Raw genomic sequence first — 19,155 nt, 5'->3', positions numbered from 1 at the left:
CGACTGTGATGCTCTGCTGCACTGCCGATGGACGGAAGATGCCACCTTATATAGTCTTCAAGCGGAAGACACTTCCTGCGAAGGAAGAGTTTCCTAAAAACGTCATCGTTCGTGCGCACGAAAACGGATGGATGACCGCGGCAATGGTCGAAGAATGGATTAGGCTGGTTTGGCAACGTCGACCAGGTGCATTGTTGTGTCGAGATTCCCTCCTGGTCTTATACCCCGGTCACACGGGCACTCTAAAGGCACTTTGAACTAATGCTCCTTTACGCTCCCAAAGGAGCACTACTTCAAGGGAGTTCGTCCGTGCTACACGGTCGCGGAACGACCTTCGCAAGAACTTTTTAGCGCCCTCATCGGCGAAAAGCGTTATTTAAATTGCAAACCTCACTGCACATGTAAATGCATAAATGTCACATGTTTTTAGTAAATTAGCTTTATAACCGTATTATGTTAAAGCAACGCAATTTTAACTGCAATAATGACACGATTTTCCAAGTACAGAGCATAACATCACAGTGCTGGCCACAATGAGCCCAACTCGCTCGTATATCTGGAACGAGAGTATGGCGTGGTGAGACTGCCACAAAACAAATGATCTTATATTTTAAAACACCACTAATCTTATGAAGTGAATTTATAAAACGAAAATTGAACGTTTCTTTTCTCAATTTATTTATGCTGTTAACTCGCTGGGAGAGAGAGTACTCCCTTGAAGCCTCAAAGGACGAACTCGAGCTGCCTTGTTTCGAAGCTCCTTTGAGCTAGGTGTCCTTTGGCGCGTCCGTGTGGCAGCGTGCGTTCGTCCTTAGAGTAATGGAGCACTAGTTCAAAGTACCTTTACAGTGTCCGTGTGACAGGGGTATTAGACTCGTACAGCGGACACCTGACGGACGGCGTGAAGGCTGCACTCTCACGAGGTGGGACAGATTTGGCTATAATACCCGGCGGCATGACCAGTCAACTTCAGCCACTCGATGTCGCCATCAACAAGCCCTTTAAATCTAGAGTGCGCAAATATTACACAGATTGGCTGACTGAGCAAGATCACGAGCTTACTCCGGCAGGTCGAATTAAACGCGCATCGCTGAGTCAAGTGGCCAAATGGGTTGCAGCAGCGTGGGAAGATATTCCCGCGGAGATGATCGTGCGATCATTCCGGAAATGCAGCATCTCAAACGCGCTGGATGGTACCGAGGACAGCGCGCTGTGGGATGAAGATAGTGAGAAGGAAGGAAGGAAGGCCTCAGACGTTGCTGGCACATACCCACTACGGGGGAGTGGCCAAGACACAGGCGGTTAAAGTGAGAAGGAAACCTCCAGCGAGGAAGACGACGCCGAGTGATCAGTCGGTCTCGTGAAGAGCACAGCCAGCTTTTATTTCAATACATGTCTTTCTTGTTCAGGATGGTCTCTTTCTGTCGGCTTGCATTCGAGTTTTTTTTTTTCGGGTTCGCGAGTTTTGGGGGGGTCGGCTTGCAATCGCGGCCGGCTTAGATTCGAGCAAATACGGTAACTTCATTTAAAAGGAAAACATGCTATGCTCTGTCATCAAATCACACCACTGTGCTCCCTGTGCCACAGCAGGATTGAATTCTGTCCAATGTTCATAATAATAAAGTCTAGGACGTCAAATTGTTTTTTCAGGTATCAAAACAGAAGCAATTGCACGAGATGAGCTGCAACAAAAGCTTGGTATTTGCATTGTACAAGTGTTTGCTTGTTGTTTTACCTTGCATGAGTCCCTCCTTGCACGTCAAGTCTTTTATCCCTTAGATCTTTCAAATAAAGTACTAATTAATCCCATTCGTTATTTTCAGACAGGACTCATCATGCTTCCAAAGCAACCATGGGTTTGCTGCAGCCCAGACGGTATCGCCAAAATTGACAATGAAACTGTGCTCATTGAGATTAAGTGCACATATAAGTTCAGAGATGAGCCTTTCATCTTGTATGAAGAAAGGCGCAGCCTGTTGCCTTACTTAGTTTTCAGTGGGGATGAAATTGTATTGAAAAATGTATATAATGATCCTTTACAGGGCCATTCTCTATATTTACAGTCCTAAACACTCACTGATAGTAAAAGTAAACCGGGATGAGGCCTTTCTGTGGAATCTGATTCCAAAGATGGAGTATTTTTATTTTAAGTTTTTAATTCAGTTTTTGTTCTAGAGCTCAATACTTTATTTCCTCAGCTGATTCAAGATGCTTCGCTCAAGTTACTTTACATTGCATAACCACCTTTTTTATCATGTACGCACTGAATTCCTTATTAATTTTGAACCCCTATCCATTTTTTTTAATTCCAGGAATATCCAATTATTAAACATACTTAAGAATTTTGTATTCAGAAGTTATGTAATGAAAATGTGCTATGTTATGTGATATTTATTGCCATGAAGCAACTCTGGCTATAACAGGTGCCTTTTGAAAGGACGTGCCATGTTAATTTAATACACCTGAAGATTTTAAGTGTTTGAGCATGAATTTTTGTTCTAATGGTAGCTTTTTCATTTTTTAGTCCAAGTGTCCCGTAGTCATGACATAGGAAAATTTGCGATAAAGCATTAACATATTTCATCCATTATAAAATTGCATTTCAGTAAAAAACAGTGAAATGCATTAATTTTTTTAGTAAAGCACAAGTAAAACTGAAAAATGTAAGTTATCAATAATATAGCGCTAAAAGTAGCATGCAAAGACCACATGACTAATTAGGGGAAGCGTCAAGCGTTGGTTTGCAAGAGTTTTATGTCCAAAGGACAACAGTCTCAAGCTTTTACTACATTAAATTTCGGTGCATTGTACTGCATTTTTATTGTAAACACATCTGGGCTGACAACCCAGATGTGTAGCACTGTTTATGCTAGTCAGATGTCTAAGTGACCTCATTTAAGTGTAGTCGGGCGTAGCTCATGTGCAATAAATCAGAGTTCTGCGATATGAAGTCATCGTCATTAGCCTGGCTATACCCAAAGCAGGGCAAAGGCCTCTCCCATATTCCTCCAATTAACCTGGTCCTGTGCTAGCTTGCACCCACTTGACCCCTGATTTGCTTCTTTATCTCATCTAATTATCTTCCCCCCCCCCCGCTACACTTTAGTTCCCTTGGAATTCATGTTGTTACCCTCAGTGACCACCAGTTATCCTTTCTTCGCATTACATGTTCTGCCCATGCCTATTCTTGATTTCGACAAGAATGTCATTAACTGAAGTTTTTCCTGTGACCCACTGTGCACACTCCCTATCTCTTAACATTACACCTATGATGAGGTGATATCAAGTGATGTTCAATAAACCATATTTCTGTGATACCATTTCAGTGCCATGTACTGGCTTGCATCCATTGCTTTCACTATTTTGCTGCCATCTATGGGAGAATAAAAAGTTAAAAGCACAGATCTGCTGTGCGAAACACATGGTGACCAACACGGAACCTTTCACAACAAAAGTAAGTAAAACAAAAGTCCTCAGTGCTGTGATTAGCATACCCATTTATTGGCTGGGACGCATGCAATTAAGAGTTGTGAACTCACTTGAGTGCTAACATGAACTCTTATGAATGTAATTCATGCAAACTAAGGTATGGACTACATCAAGCAAAGCAGGCCTACTGCTTAATTATTGGAGGTTGCAAATTTACTAAGACAGCACACACTGAAAATACTTTCTTCTCGTGTGGTATCAGGCTAAGTGGTACTCTGTTCCTTAGAATAAGAAAAATTTTCAATCTTTGGATTACTCTCTCAACATGGATACGTACAGAGGCAATCTTGTAAGTCATGTCCATGTCATCATCAGACATTTGACCACCTGTTGAATTAAAAGGAGGCATGAGTAGCACCGCACCTTTCCCTTCTACCGTTGTGCGGATGCTTGGAAATCCTTTATCACTTAAAATTAAATCGCCTGGTCTAACAAGCTCCAGAAAGCCAGAGTCTTGGGTAATGAATGAGCCAGTATGTCGCCCTCCATAAACCTTTGATACAAAGCTTATCATACCATTAGGAATTATACCAATTATGAATTTCAGCGTGTATCCTCCCTTGTAATGTGAATACAAAATATGTTGACAGTAAGGGTTTGAGGGTGCTTCAGTGCGGATCTCGGTACAATCTATTATTAAGGTGCAGTTCGGGTGTTTTCTTTAAATGGGGCAGGCAAAGAAAGTTTGATTGCTCTCCGGGAAGGCATGAAGACCCAATCCTTCAGAGCAATGCTTAAAATACCAGGTGTTTTCCTAAAGACAGTGGATTCTGTTGAGGGTGCGACACTGAAAATTACTCCTAGTGCACTATATGTTATCCCAAGACGTAGCTTGGCGAGAAACAAGCACAGCCTATCTTCATTTGACACAGTATTGCGCCTGTACTTCGGAGGCGGCAGCAGGTTCAAAAGGAGGCAGAAGACTTGCAGTGTCACTCCACATAAATCTTGCAGCGCTTTTTCTTTTTCCTTTAGAGACTGAAAGACTTGAAATCCAGTTTTTCTTCCAGTTGCCATCCATACTTGCAACCTGCAGCAGAATAAACAGAGAACATGGTGCAATTTACAGGCAAATATACTTTAGCAAGAGGACTAACCAATGAAAAATGCTATTTGCATCCCCCTGCAACTATGCTCATTCATTCCAAAAAAAAAATAAGCACCACTACTATAAAATAACAAAATGTTACACAGGAACAAAAATTCACAACAAAGGTAATTGCACTAAAAAAAGAAATCCTCTGCTAGCCTTAATAAAATGTTAGCTAGAGTTAAGCACAACTGATAAGGGGAAACCGCAGCATAGTCCAACCTTGTCACTCATTTCTGTGTGCACGACTTGAGTAGATGCATCAGTTCCATTTGTCGCAGAAAGAAGTATAGTTAGCTTTCCTTGAGCCACACTATCTTTGGGTTGGGATGCCTGAAAAAAAATATGTATAAATGACTATGTTGTATTGCACAGATATGCTCTCAGTGCTACAGGAGAACAGTGTTGAAAGGGCAGTATTAATAGCAAACTAATGTTGGATTTGTGTCAAACTTTTTCTATAGACAGAAATGTGATCCCATAATTAAAAGGTGTTCTTACAGCATCTCTCTTTGCAATGAAATGACTTTCTCCTGTGCCACACACACTCATTGAAGGATGCGAATCACTTGTGCTGATTGTCGAAGCCACAGCTGCGCTCATCTCCAGAGGTGCATCACTGAGATCCATCATGTGAATGTCCTGATGTCGACAGTCTGTAATGGAGGTTCCTGGTTTATGCATTGTCGCTTCATCGTCTGTACTTCGTGATGGATTTTCACTTCCTGCACTGAGCTGTCTAGAAGATATTGCCTGGTTGAGACGCCTTTGCCACCTGCATTGAACCAGTAAAAGTAACATATTACTGCCAACCTTAAAAAGGGTGCAGCCAAGCTCATCGTGCAATTAACTGCTATATTTTTATCTCATTGCCCTTGTGAATGCCCTCCCTGTTACAATCAGTGACGGGATTTAAAGTATGAAATAAAAAAAGCAGAACTCATTAAAAAACACAAGGCTGCATTTTACACTGGCAGTTTCACATTTTTGCTTTCATACCTTTGCGCTCTTTCCCTGTTAGGTGCTTTTTTCTGTAGATCGGAGGGAAAATGGTAGGGATGTAGGCTGGATGTTGGCTAATGTCACTCTTGCAGTTGCCTACAAAATGTCTGCTGCAAATTCTTGTGTGCTCCTTAGGCAACCAAACAGTTCCATCAGGGCTACATAAGAAATAATAGTATTGTCTATTATCATTTGCCAAGGCAAACATAAACACACGCACAGACACAAACGAAACCGCACAAGTTCCGAAGGGAGCAACTCAAATAATTCACGAGCTCCTCGAATATAGCATAATAATAAGTGCAAGTGTGATTCACAGGTTAAAACAGCATATAAATTCACAACAAAACAAAGCAAACTACTGCGTCTATCATATTGCCTGAGGTGGTTTCGGGTGTAGAATTCACAAACCAATCCTTTATTGCAGCAGTTCGTTCCGATGTGATAAAGCTGCTCTGACAGTGCCTAACTGTAATCACCTAACAGCGCAATGTTTATTTAAACGCGCTAGCATATTCATGTGCAAACTTGTAACAACGACGGCCACACCTAAAAAAAAACAATACAGGAAATCAAAAGCCACTGCGCAATCGCAATCCAACTTTTACATTTGTGCTTGCAAGAACACAAGTACCCGTAATCATCAGTGCAGTCGTCGCGTGCATGGTCAGCGTTGAGTACCGGCTTGTAACCAAAACGAACGAACACAAAATACAAACCGCCACAGCTGTAGGGACTTACCTAACCCTCCTCACTGCGTTGATCCACGCTTGAAGTCTTTCTTTTTCATACCATTTCCCCGGAAATCGGTACAGTTTTACAGGTGGATCAAGTTCCTTGGTGTTTTCCGCACTGTTGTGGCAGCCGACAACACAGCAATACTTCGGGCCCCGCTTCCGGTTAGGTAGGGCCGCTTCTGCCATTGTGCAAATTCCACAACACGCTCGCCGAACAACTGCACAAAACTGGCGGTGCCCTGCTGCGCCCAGGACGGCCTCGGAACGCGTGCGCACGCACTTGTCTGCCGCCGCGCAACGGCGCGCACCGGCTGCTTCTCTTCCCAGTAGTTCATGTTCCGCCGCCAGATGGCCAGCAAACTTGAGCCGCGGGTCCCTATGGCCTCTTGTTCTCTGTTAGAGCACGTGAATGTCGGATCAGTCATCTGCCAGGGCATACAGGGGATGCACGACACGGTTGATAGTGAATAAAGGGGTGGGTGCGCGCATCCGAGTGCAGCGCTCTGTGCGTCAAGGTTGACCCCTGTCACCACTGCTATTTTGCTTGTATATTGAACCCTTTTGTTTGAGCATAATTCAAAGTAGCAGTATTCATGGTTTTCGTCTGCATGCGGCCGAAGTCCGCGTTCTCGCGTATGCAGATGACATTGCCGTATTTTGTGCTGACTACGAAAGCGTTCGTGTTGTGGTTGAAACTGTGAAGAACTTTTGTTCTGTGAGTGGGAGCGCTGTGAACTGGGCTAACTGTTTGGGGTTCTGGCACGGCGATTGGCCCACAACCCCAACAATTTTCGCAAACATGCCTTGTACAGTAACCCCAGTAAAATATTTAGGAGTGCCGCTGGAGAATTATCATGATAGTGTGCCGTATTAGAAACGCGAAGTTAATGAAGTGCGTGAGAAGGCCGACAGGCTAAAAGGCTTCAGTTGGTCTATTTTTGCGCGTGCCACAATATGTAACACATTTTTTGTAAACAAGCTTTGGCACATTATGCAAGCAATTCATTGTTCTCGAGTCAATGTGCAGAGGCTGCACCGGGTTTTTGCGGCTTTTGTATGGGGAAGCACCTGGGAGCGGACACGGCGAACCAATCTGTTTCATCGTGTCCGCTCTGGAGGAGTAGGTTTGACGGATTTGTATCTGCGCCACTTGGTGAATCGATTTATGTTCTTTCGGGACGTGAATGACCCCTTTCTGTGAGCTGTTTGTCAAGTTAGGCTGGGTAGGGTCTTGCCAAATTTAGTTGTTAGTTCGGCAACTATGCAACGGGGCATATCCGGCTTCCTTATAGAGGTGTACATGGCATGTCGCGTCTTGCAAAAGTGATTTTCAATGGAATATCTGTCAGCTGTATCGCGAAAGAAACTTTATAAGGACCTGTGTGATGTCTTTCTTCCGGTCCCATTTTACAGGTCGTTGTACTGTGCAGGTTCATGGCAGACAGTTCTAAAACGAGTGAAATGCATGCCTGTACCAGGTGGAGTTAAAAGTTTCTTTTTTTAAGCTCCATACGAACACTCTTGATGTCAAGACGTATCTAGAAGAGAAGGGTTTCTTTTGTACCATGGGGAAATCATTGTTTCATATGCCGAAAGCCGGAAACGATTGAACACGTCTTCTTAGATTGTTGAGAAGCCTTTTTCTTTTGGGACATTCTACAGCGCACGATTAAAAAAGACTTACCGGTGGATGCTTTCAGAATCAGATTTTTGCCTGCTGACAATGAATACAGGGTTCCTTTCGACATGATCATGATATTGAGCCTGCACAGTATTTGGTGATCCAGGATGGCAGTCATACATGCGGACATTGGCGCGAGGCCGATAAAAGAGTATTTTCGTGAATCTGTTGGAAGAGTTATTGAAGTCCACAAGATACAAGACCCAGTGCCTGAGTGGCTTCCGAGAATGGAAGCTTTGTTATACATGCGCGAATTTTAATGTGTTTACGTAACCCCAAGTGCGGGTGACGTAGTTTTAGCATCTGTGTTGTTTTGTTCACGTGGATTGGTTTGTAAATGACGTGCTGAAGATGGCAATAAAGGGAAAAAAAGCCATTATGCCGGAGTGGTAGCGTCTCCACCCCAAGCGCCAAAGGCCCTGGTTCGATTCCCGGCCTCAACACAGGTTTTTTTTTATTCAGTGAGTGTGCGGGGGGTTGACAACGCGGTTGGTCACGTGACCAGTCACGTGGTTGGTCACATGGTGCGGTTTCCAGAACATGCGCAGACCGGCGAGGCGCGCGCGGCAGCTCTGGTGCGCCAGCTGTGCGCTTTGTGACGTCACTGCTCCTCACGCATGCGCAGCACGGCTCTCCAGGAGCCGCGCAAAACTGGTCAATCTCAGCCACTGTAGCTTACGCTACAAAAGATGGGAGAACTAAGGAGAAAGTGTGCCCAATGACTACAAGAAAAAACAAGTGTCGACGCGCCCAAGGTTGAGGTTGACGTTGAGGTGTTGAATGCTACAGGTGGGGTTAGCCTTGCTTTATCTGCCGGCAATTGCTCCACCTCAGCGTCCCTTCGATATTAACAATGCCGCATCTACCCCGCTAAGTGCACAGTCTCTTATAATAGCACACATTCTCTCACACAGTCACCATCTATGCACACAATCAATCCACACAGTTCACATCACAGTCCACCAGTCCAGAAGTCACCATCTATGCACATATTCAGTCACAGTAGAACATAGGCCATTGTAGTGCCACAATCCATACACACATTCACTCACGATATAAAGTAGTCCACTCCGGAAGACACCATCTACGCACACATTCAATCACAGTAGGCCATAGTCCGTGCCCATACCGTTGGCATCTAAAACACCGTGGAGGAGCTTCAGTGAAATCTGCAACTGCGTGTTTTGTGAATCCCAGATCAATTTGTTCGGGGCGCTCTGTGTTGGGAGCGAATGTCAACACGATAGAGTTAATAGGTTTCGCAGCCCATTCTTTTCCTGGAGACTCCACACGACGCACCAGTCGTTTCACGTGCAGCACACCTTGTGGTTTCAGATAATCAAGTAGGTCGCGTTCTGAATACCACTTTGGTACACCCTTAATAACACAGGTGTTCTTCATGTAGGAATGGGGCAACCGCACGTTAACTTTGATGCCAAAAATCTGAGAGCTCTGCAGGAGCTTGTCAACCTGCTCTTCCGTCGAGACATCCAGCTGAAGAGCCCCGTGCATGGGGAACCGACTTCGAATCGGAGCTGATCCCAGCGGTGATTGAATGGCCGCGAAAAGTAAGATGGGATTCTTCTCTCTTAAATCAACCCCCTTTTCTGTGGGCTCAACCACTACCGGGATCCCTACCGTTCGTTGCTTGCGATGACTCACCAACTTGAAGCGCTCGTTGTCCACGTCAGCCATATCGGCCACTGACTCGTCACCATCCATGATCGTTGACTCAGCCCCACTAAGCGATGAGGTCTCGCTGGACGGGTGGTCGAGTGCATGTTCTGGTCACTCCACAGCCTGGGAAGCCATGGCCACCTCTTCCGAGCCAGCCTCCTTTGAATGCAAGGTCCCTTTAGGCTTGCCGGCGCCGGAGCAGCCGTACTCTTCCCGTAGGGACAGTACCGCTTTGAAGATACTGCCGTCCTCGAATATTCAAATAAAACTAGGTAAATGAGGAAAAATTAGCTAAATAAACAGAGCTGAGGCGACAGGCGATCGAACAACGTCTTCGTCTTCCTCTTCCTCCGACGCGCCCAAGGCTCTAAATGTGCCTAGCCGTACTGCGAATGCATGCCTAGATCGCAGGGGCAGAGGCTTGCCTCACCGGATCAGGCCTTCCGGGCCCCCGCGATCAAGAGGCATAAGGATCATGAGTACACAAGGCCCGTGAAAAACACAAGTGTCAGAGCCTAGATGAGAATACCTACACAACAAAAAGATTGATTTCAAGAATCATTTCAGAATGATTATACAGTGATTCCATCTACAAGGTCCCCATATGTGGAGGTAGGAAATGTACCCCTGCATCTCGTTTTTATGTGCAAGGTATCTTGCAGTGTCGTTGCGCTTGTTTTCATGTCTAAAGAGCCATCATTTCATGAACGGTCAGTTCAGCACAAAAGCCAACTGTGAATCGGATAGGAAGCAGCCTGTGCTGCCAAAAACGAAAACAAAACCTTCTATTGACTGAAGAAAGCTGGCTCTGATGTCGGCCACTTTGTACTTCAATATTAGAGTAACATGACCACTCAAAGCAGTTTCACTGCCCTGAACCCTAGTTTCAAACCGCGGCTGATACTCAACTTAGAACCTATCTATTTTCTTGCCATCCAGAAAAGCCATCCTGCAAAGCTCCGCGTTCCTGCCAGACTGATGACTGCACAGCAGGTGTTGCCCTACAATTTGAGCTTCTTAGACAAATAATGTATCTCATAGCTCTGCAGTCTTCCAATCTTCAAATAAACCCAGTGCATTGGGTATAGAGGCCAACCCTACAAAAGACCACAGCCAGCCTGCACTGTATATTGCTGACATTCGCAAAACCACTAGCAGGTACCTCGATCCTCCCTACTGCTTGCTGTTCACAAAACCATTCACTGAAGATGTGCCAGGTGCTCCAAACCAGCCAGCCGCTCACAACAGGAGCGCTATTTCAAGTTTGTGTCAATCAAAAGCATCAAAATCTGCAGCAGCGGCCACACCCGATTGGTCAAAACGCCGGAAGCAGATGTCGGTTCGGTTGCGCCTGTGAGCAGCGCCAGGATGTCACTGCGTTGCGCTTGCCGCAGAGAAATATTCGAGAAATGGAATGCGACCAACGCAACATAAGAAAAATTTACCCACATGTTGAGTTGCACATCGGATTCCACTGTAAAAGGGGGAACATTAAAGCTGCTTTATTTACCCAATGGTCTTAAACAACTACAAACAATAGTTCAGATACTTTTTTCTGCAACGTAAAGGCCGGAGGTGAACTTAAAGAAGAAAACATTGCAGCAACTACGCATGGCTCTGCAGTGACAGAAGGCGGCCGCTACAGCCGCCAATGGTAAATACATAGCAGCTAGCTTGTTCGCGCAACACGGCGTTTTAAATTCATCTTGAGAGGAAAATGGAACGAGAGAATTTGTGGCATGTACTCACTCGCTGCACAATGCACGCTCCCTGCTGTCTGCAACATCGCTGCACATAAGTTGCTGCAGTGATCAGACGGTTGTGCAGACAGTAATTTACTTTTTTCATTTCTTTTGTGCAAGCACTGCAAGGACGACTTGCCACTGTTAGGTTTTTCATTTTTCTGCAGCAAATAAATAATGGATGAGCTAAAAAATCTGCTTGCTGTGTTTCTTTTCATATATGCATTAGGAGACTTTGCAGACAAAGACACAGCTTTAGTCTTCAGTGTGCCAGGTGCTCCAAATAAGCCAGCCACTGACTACAGGTGTGTCACCAATATGCAGCTTTAGCCTTCAGTGTGCCAGGTGTTCCAAATCAGCCAGCCAATGACCACAGGTATGCCACTAAGAGGCAGCTTTAGTCTTCAGTCTGCCAGGTGCTCCAAATCATCCAGCTGCTGATTATAGGTGTGCCACCAAAATGAAGCTTTAGCCTTGAGTGTGTCAAGTGCTCCAAATCAGCAAGCCACTGACTACAGATGTGCCACCCACCAAGACGGAGCATTAGTCTTCAGTGCGCCAGGTGCTCCAAATCAGCCAGCCACTGACTACAGAAGTGCCACCAAGATGCAGCTTTAGTCTTCCATGTGCCAGTTACTCACATGAACAAGCCACCATTGCTCTCGTAACACCAGGAAAGCAATCTAATCGCGGTGATTAAGAGAAACGGTTCTGGGATATCACAGACTCGAAATACCTTTGGTGTGACTTAAAAGACAGTACTTCCAGGAGACTGTCAAAAGATTTCACAGGTGAGCACGAGCTACCTGTCCAGCTATTTTTGAATTTGAATGAATAAGAAAGTGTTCCATTTTTTTCTTTGAAATAGTAATTAGAATAATTTTACTGGGTTCCTATTTCATAGCTAGAATGATGTGCATAGTCACACTTTTTAGTTCTCTGGCAGATTGGAACTCAATGAGTGCTGAGATTGTGGAGTGATTTGAAGCAATGTGTACTTATGACCAACATTTTATTAATATGCTTCAAAGGGCAGAAAGCTGGCGAAGTTGGTAATGCATCTTGGAACAGCAATACGAAATGCACAGAAGTAGACTTAGGCATCCTGTGTTCAATTCTGTGTGTTCAGTCTTTTGCACTGGTCTTTCACATTAGTAACTAACTGTTCGGTTTTGCCTTGTGTCGTATTTACGGCATAAGAATCTTTTTAACCATTTCGCCTACCACGCCCCCCCCCCCCCCCACTGGCTATTTCTAGATCTGTGCTGGCCTAGTGCTGTGTTTTGCTGTAAGTGCAGTTAACCTTTTTCCCACTGGTCAATGGCATGTAGGTGTTTTAATCGTGCATTTACCGGACTCTGCTGTTCACCACTGTTAGAGTTAATGGCTGTTAATGGCATAACATGGTTATGTCTTCAAAATTGCTGTAGGTTGTTGTTGGCGCTAGGCTTTGCAACACTTTATATAGCATTGTGTGCAGAGACTTAGGCCAACTGTTTTTACCTTCCAGAAGTGCAGGACGACGTAATTCCAATATTAAAAGAGATTATGGCAGAGCTTGTGCAACAGAGTGCTCCTGAAGAAGATTGAAAAAGTCACGTCATCAAATGTGCCAACAGGATTGGCGGAACCAGTGGATAACAGCATTCTCGCCCTTCTAACTGTTCGGTTTTGCCTTGTGTCGTATTTTCGGCATGATAAGAATCGTTTTAACCATTTCACCTACCACGCCGGTGTTTTTAATGGTGCTTTGTGTCCTATCGATTCATGGTCCATGGCGCTGAAGAGCTAAAGAACTTTCAGGAACCATCTGTTGAGACACCACAGGTAGCGCGCGTACAAACCAAAACTTGCCGAAACCTGTTTTGTGTGTCCAGTGCTGCCATGTGGGAGACTCAAGTCGTCCCGTAGAAAATTTGTGTCACACACTGCTAGCCATCTTGACAATACAACAAGAGCTGTTGTGTGCTCTTTTACAGGATGTGTCGGCACGTTAAACTCTGCTGCTGGTTCATTCAGGACATGTTTCTAGGTATCACCAAGAGGCCGGAGACAACTAGCATTGTTCCAGTGTGGTGGATGTAGACAGAGTTGGGGACCGAACCTGAAATCGAGGTAGCTCAGAGCAATGTTTCAATTCTTTGCACCGAGAGTAGATCGGCTCAGGAGCAAAGCACCAGCAACCACTCAAATAGAAAGCTTCTCACAGATAACTTTCCACTCTTTCTGCTCAAAATTGAAGCACAACAGCATGCACGTGCAAAAACAGTACAGTATATAACGAAAGAGGAGCAGAATCTTCACAACCTGAGCCAGCAGATAGTTTTGATAGATTGGTCGGTAACACTGTTTCAGGTTCTGTGGTTCGTAGCATCCAGTCCTTGCTTACAGAATATGTAGGACACTGCCGCACCTATGTCACTCAGGTCATCTCACTGCTGCAGCAAATACTACAATGAAAATTTTCATCTTGTGCAGCTCAAGACTTGAATAAAAAGAAAACAACCTCTGTGTACCATTATGTGCCAAGTGAAGGCGTGATACAGTTTTTCATGGCTGTGGTACCTGATAATGGACGTCATGTGTCTGATGATTGTTTTTCTTAGTGCCTTTGCCTTGTGTCCGTCTTTCAGACATACGGCAGAACATGGGGTACAGGTAATCCCGTACCAGGATGAGTTTGAAATAGCTGATCCGCTGGGCTTGGCAAAACGGTAATTCAAACTCCGGGGTGTATATATGACACTGAGCAATTTGCCTTTGCATTGCAGGTGACAGGAATGATGCTTTGTTACCAGAAAGATGCAAAGAAGTCTAGATGGCTTGCAGTGCTGCAGCCTTTGATAAATGACTTTGTTCATGCGGAGAGATGTGGAACACTGATCAGTGGAATAAACAAACACAGTAATGCTGAGATTCATTATACACAAAAACCTTGAAAGATATACAGTTGATGGCTTCACCAAAAATTTCAGTTCATGGGCATACTTGTGTCGGTTCTGCCTGGTCGCATGCACAGATTTTGACTAGCAACCTCATGTAGTTGGGGAAAGACGGACACCAGAAAATTACAATAAATATCTTGAATGCCTTGCACGACCATGGTGCGGTCTCATCCTTCCGCATTCTGCAGCACTTTCATGTGTGTGGTTGTGGCTTGCTACCCTGCACTACACGACCATAGCAAAGGGGTAGTTCATAATGATTCTGGCTTTATACACTCATTACTTTGTGAATAAAAAGCGTGGTTCACGTATGTAACAGTCATCGTGATAAGCACTGTGCGCGCGGCTGTCCCACTGGTACACGCTGAGATATGCGCTATGCCTTCCTTTCCCTCACCCAGTTCTCACATAAGTCGTGTGACCGTTCTGGGCACAGGCAGGAGCTTATTGGTTTACGTTTTTTTTATGGCAGCTCCACCATACTTTTTTTGTATATATTGCGCGACAGAACATTAAAAGGGGTCATTTCTTGGTCACCACCATCAGTGTCTGTCTGACTCGTCTGACATGGTGTCAGAAATGGGATGAAAGCCGGCTCCGATGTAGCACCAAACAGCACCGCCAACAAGAGGATGACCAGAAGCTGCTGAAACAAGAGCAAGTCGTCCCGGTGGCAAGCGACAAGCAGCACTTCAGAATGGTGGGAATCAAGCCTCCGAGGCCCTTCGACTTCTAGAACGTCGCGGACTGGCCCGCCTGGAGGGACGAATTTGAATACAGATTCGCCTCCGGACTACACGAGAAGCCAGCCGAAGTTTAAGAACTCTTCTCTATGCAATGGACAGAAAGTCGCGGGAGATTCTTCGGGCACTAAATGTCAAAGATGAAGAAATGAAGGACCTCAGCTTCGTAAAGTCGAAGTTTCAGAGCTACTTTGTCCACACCAAGAATGTAGTCTATGAGAGTGCTCGCTTTAATCAACGCCGACAGCAGCTGGGCAAAACTGCAGACCAGTTCGCAACCGAGCTAAAACAGGCTAACAGACAGATGCGAGTTCAGAGACATGAAGGACCGCCTAATTAGAGACAGGTTCGTAGTTGGTCTACGGGATGAGGCTCTATCGGAAGAACTACAAATGGATCCGAACCTCACACTGAACATGCCTTTGGCAAAAGCGCGTACGAGCGAAACGGTGGAGAAACAGCAAGCAGAGCTAAAAGGCAACGACTGTATGGTCCCGGAGGCTTGTATCGGCGCAGTAAAGTCGAGGAAAGCCGGGGCAAGGACAGCATTTTCACGCGTACAGAAGAATGCTTATCATCACAAGAGCTGCAGCTTCTGTGCCGGTCAGTATCATCTGAGAAGCAGTTGCCCAGCGCTACAAGAAAGGTGCAGGTTCTGCCGAAAGTTGGGCCACTTCGAAAAAGCAGGCAGACGGGAATCTCGACGGCATTGCCGAACCTGATAAGAAATTTCTTGGCACGGTCGAGCAATCACAGAACAGAGCGTCTGCGCACTTCGTCAAAGAACTGATAAACGACCACGAAGTTGGCATGAAAGTAGATACTGGAGCAGAAGTGACTATCGTAGGTGAAAAGTTTCCGTTCCTTCCAAGTTCCCTGCATCAAGCAGGTGATCTGATCGGGCCGAGCAATGCAAGCATCCGTACAATCGGAAAATTTGATGCTGAAATAGCTTGGAAAGAAAACCGTTCGCAACAAACTATTTACGTCATGCACAACTTGCACACGCCCTTGTTGAGATTGCCAGCTATCAAAGCCCCAGGAATCGTACACTTTCTACATGAATTGCTGACTGCTGACGTCATAGTAAGCAGGTAGCCTAGGTTATTCCAAGGGACAGGGTGCATATCTGGAGAACATAAGATACTCCTTGTGCCGAATGCAGTCCCGTACGCGGTGTCTACACCCCGGCGGATTCCTATACCCATGAAAGAAAGGGTTAAGGAAGACCTGGACGGGCTAGAACGAGAAGGAATGATAAAAAAGGTTGAAGAGCGGACAGAATGGTGCGCGCCTATTGTCCCCGTAATGAAGCCGTCTGGAGCAGTAAGAATCGGCGTTTAGTTAATGCAACTGAACCACTTCATAAGACGGGAGCGCCATCAGCTGCCAACGGTGGAGCAAGTCATGGGGAGCTTCCAGGAAGCTAAGGTCTTCTCTAATCTGGACGCGAATTCCGGATTCTACTAAATACGGCTTTCCAAAGAGTGTCAAAAGTTGACCACTTTCATTACGGCGTATGGGCGGTACTGCTACTGTAGGTTACCGTTCGGGATCACATCCGCACCAGAAATTTTCCAAATAAAATTCTCGCAAGTCCTAGGAGGCCTAGACGGTGTGCTGAACTATATGGACGACATTTTGGTATACGGCAAAAACAAAATGGAACACGACAGCTGCCTTCGTGAAGTACTCAACCGGCTGCAACAGATGGGCGTGACCCTCAACAAAGAAAAATGTTTTTCTGTCAAGCAGGTAACCTTTCTTGGCATGACCTTCGACGGCAGCAGGGTGCGCCCAGATCCTGAAAAGATTAGGGCTATCAAGGAGTTGCCCCGACCTGAAAACGTAGCTGAAGTTCATTCCTTGCTAAGCATGATGAACCACCTCGCAAGGTTCCTTCCTGACGCTGCGTCTATGTCGGCGCTTCTATGCAGCATCCTCAACAGACAGCGATTGGTCATGGGGAAACCCAACAAGAGGACGCCTTTGAAAAGATCAAGGCTACTCTCAGCTCGAACAGATGTCTAGCAAGGTACAACCCCAGGTACCCGACAATCGTGTCGGCGGATGCGTCTTCGCAAGGACTTGGTTCAGTTTTACTCCAAGATCAGCTTTTAGGCGAAAGGCGTCCTGTAGCATATGCCTCCAGATCTCTCACGAAAACTGAGCAGAGGTATTGGCAGATCAAGAAGGAAGCGTTATCTTTGACTTGGGCAGCGGAGCGCTTCGACGAATTCCTGAGAGGTCTCACGTTGATGTTTGAGACAAATCACAAGCCCCTCCTTCCGTTGCTAGGTCGTGATCCCCTCGACTCTCTTCCACCAGGAATTCAAAGGTTCAAGGTGCGTCTCAAGAAATACTCGTTCACGCTTACACACGTCCCGGGTAAAAGCGTCGCTACGGCGGACACTCTTTCTCGGGCTAGAGGGATGAACATGGGACTAGCCATCAGAGAACTGTCTGAAGCTGACGTCTCGGCATACGTGGATGGAGTTGTCCGATATGCGCTCTCAGGTAACATACTAGACTGCATACGCTCAGAGCAGGCAAAGGATCCAGAGCGCGCCTCTTTGCTCGAAGAGTGCGCGCACGGTTAGCCTGAAAAGGACTGGGTACCACAAGTTCTAAAACAGTTTTGGGAATATCGAGGCAACATCACGGTGTGCAAGAAGCTACTTCTGAAGGACTCCACACTAGTAATTCCACGAGCGCTGCGGAAAGAAATACTGCAACGAGTCCATGACGGTCATCAGGGCGTCATCCGCTGTCGCGCAAATGCTAAAGGATCGGTCTGGTGGCCAGACATAAGCCAGGAAATAGCAAGAACCGTAGCCAACTGCCCAACCTGTGCGCAAGAACGCACCCAATTTTTTGAACCGATGATCCCCTGTGAAACAACGGAGCTTCCATGGGAAAAAGTCGGAGTGGATTTATTCGAGATGAAAGCACCTGTCTATCTTGCTGTTGCCGATTATCACTCCAGGTATCCTGAGCTGGCCCTGCTGGATCGAGAAACATCGTCAGAGGTGGTCATCCAGCATCTGAAAAGTATCTTCGCCAGGCACGGGATCCTGAAAACGGTGATATCGGACAATGGTCCACAGTTCATCTCATTTGCTTTCATTGAGTTTGCAAGATTCTACGGCTTCAAGCATGTTACAAGCCCTCGTTACCCGCGGGCTAACGGGGAAGATAAGCGCATGGTAGGGACTCTCAAAAGGCTGCTGAAGAAAGCGCAAGAACCCTACATTGCCTTGCTGAACTATAAAAATTCCCCGCGGCCAACCGGCTATAGTCCAGCACAACTGCTAATGAGCCGTCGCTTACGCTCGAGAGTGCCATGCATGCCATCCGCGCTAAAGCCTCGAGTAGTCGGCGCTTCTTGGAAGGAGACGAAAAGTGCCAACAGAAACAAAAGCTGTATTTTGACAGACGTCATGCTGCTAGACCTCTTCCCAGTTTGTCTGCAGGTTACCAGGCGTGGGTGCGAGACAGGTGCGCCCGAGGCAAAGTCCTTCGTCCATCTTCGACACCAAGGTCTTACTGGGTCCAGACTGAACGGGGAGCCATACGCTGAAACAGACGTCATCTGGTGCTGCTCCCTGACGAAGAAATCAGCACCGCACCGGTCGACCAGCGTCAACAAAGCAGCCAGCTTACAGAAACAAGAACCAACGACGTGATGACACGAACTGGTTCTGGTTCGCTTGGCAAGACCATCGTGCAGGAGCAGTCATCCAACAGCCAAACGAACGTACCTGAAAATGCAACTTCAACACCAGTGCAAAGAACGACGCGATATAGGCGCATCGTACCAACGCTGAGAAGACTTGATATCAATGACTGAATGCTGAAGTGTATTTTGTGTTTCTTTGTGGGCACACAGTGTTTGTAAAACAGGGGAAGATGTGACAGTCATCGTGATAAGCACTGAGCGCATGGCCGTCCCACTGATACGCGCTGAGATATGCGCTATGCCTTCCTTTCCCTCACCCAGTTCTCACTTAAGTCATGTGACCGTTCTGGCTGTATATATTGCGCGACGG

At 46.0% G+C, this 19,155-nt stretch overlaps 1 protein-coding gene and 1 pseudogene across 2 annotated transcripts; one reads left to right on the top strand and one right to left on the bottom strand.

Annotated features, from left to right (window-relative positions):
• Positions 1-3,480: 3,480 nt before the first annotated feature.
• On the bottom strand, positions 3,481-7,820 carry LOC144114234 (uncharacterized). 2 transcript variants are annotated; one of them, XR_013310987.1, is made up of 5 exons: positions 6,323-7,804; positions 5,579-5,739; positions 5,081-5,354; positions 4,802-4,912; positions 3,481-4,519 (listed from the first exon to the last, which is right to left on the bottom strand). XR_013310987.1 is itself a non-coding variant. In XM_077647833.1 (4 exons), exons 1-4 carry the CDS (start codon positions 6,502-6,504, stop codon positions 4,349-4,351), a joined length of 738 nt encoding a protein of 245 aa, XP_077503959.1. In that variant the 5' UTR covers positions 6,505-7,820; the 3' UTR covers positions 3,481-4,348. The 2 variants fall into 2 exon arrangements, 1 of the variants encoding a protein (XP_077503959.1); XM_077647833.1 differs by lacking the exon at positions 5,579-5,739 and having other exon boundaries at positions 6,323-7,820.
• A 5,365-nt stretch (positions 7,821-13,185) lies between these two features.
• On the top strand, positions 13,186-16,129 carry LOC144114904 (uncharacterized; annotated as a pseudogene).
• The last annotated feature ends 3,026 nt before the right edge of the window (positions 16,130-19,155 follow it).

This window comes from Amblyomma americanum, chromosome 1 (genome assembly GCF_052857255.1).
Source record: "Amblyomma americanum isolate KBUSLIRL-KWMA chromosome 1, ASM5285725v1, whole genome shotgun sequence".
In the NCBI taxonomy this organism is placed as follows: domain Eukaryota; kingdom Metazoa; phylum Arthropoda; class Arachnida; order Ixodida; family Ixodidae; genus Amblyomma; species Amblyomma americanum.
Note: the sequence above shows the minus strand (reverse complement) of the source record. Positions and strands in the feature narration are given on the sequence as shown.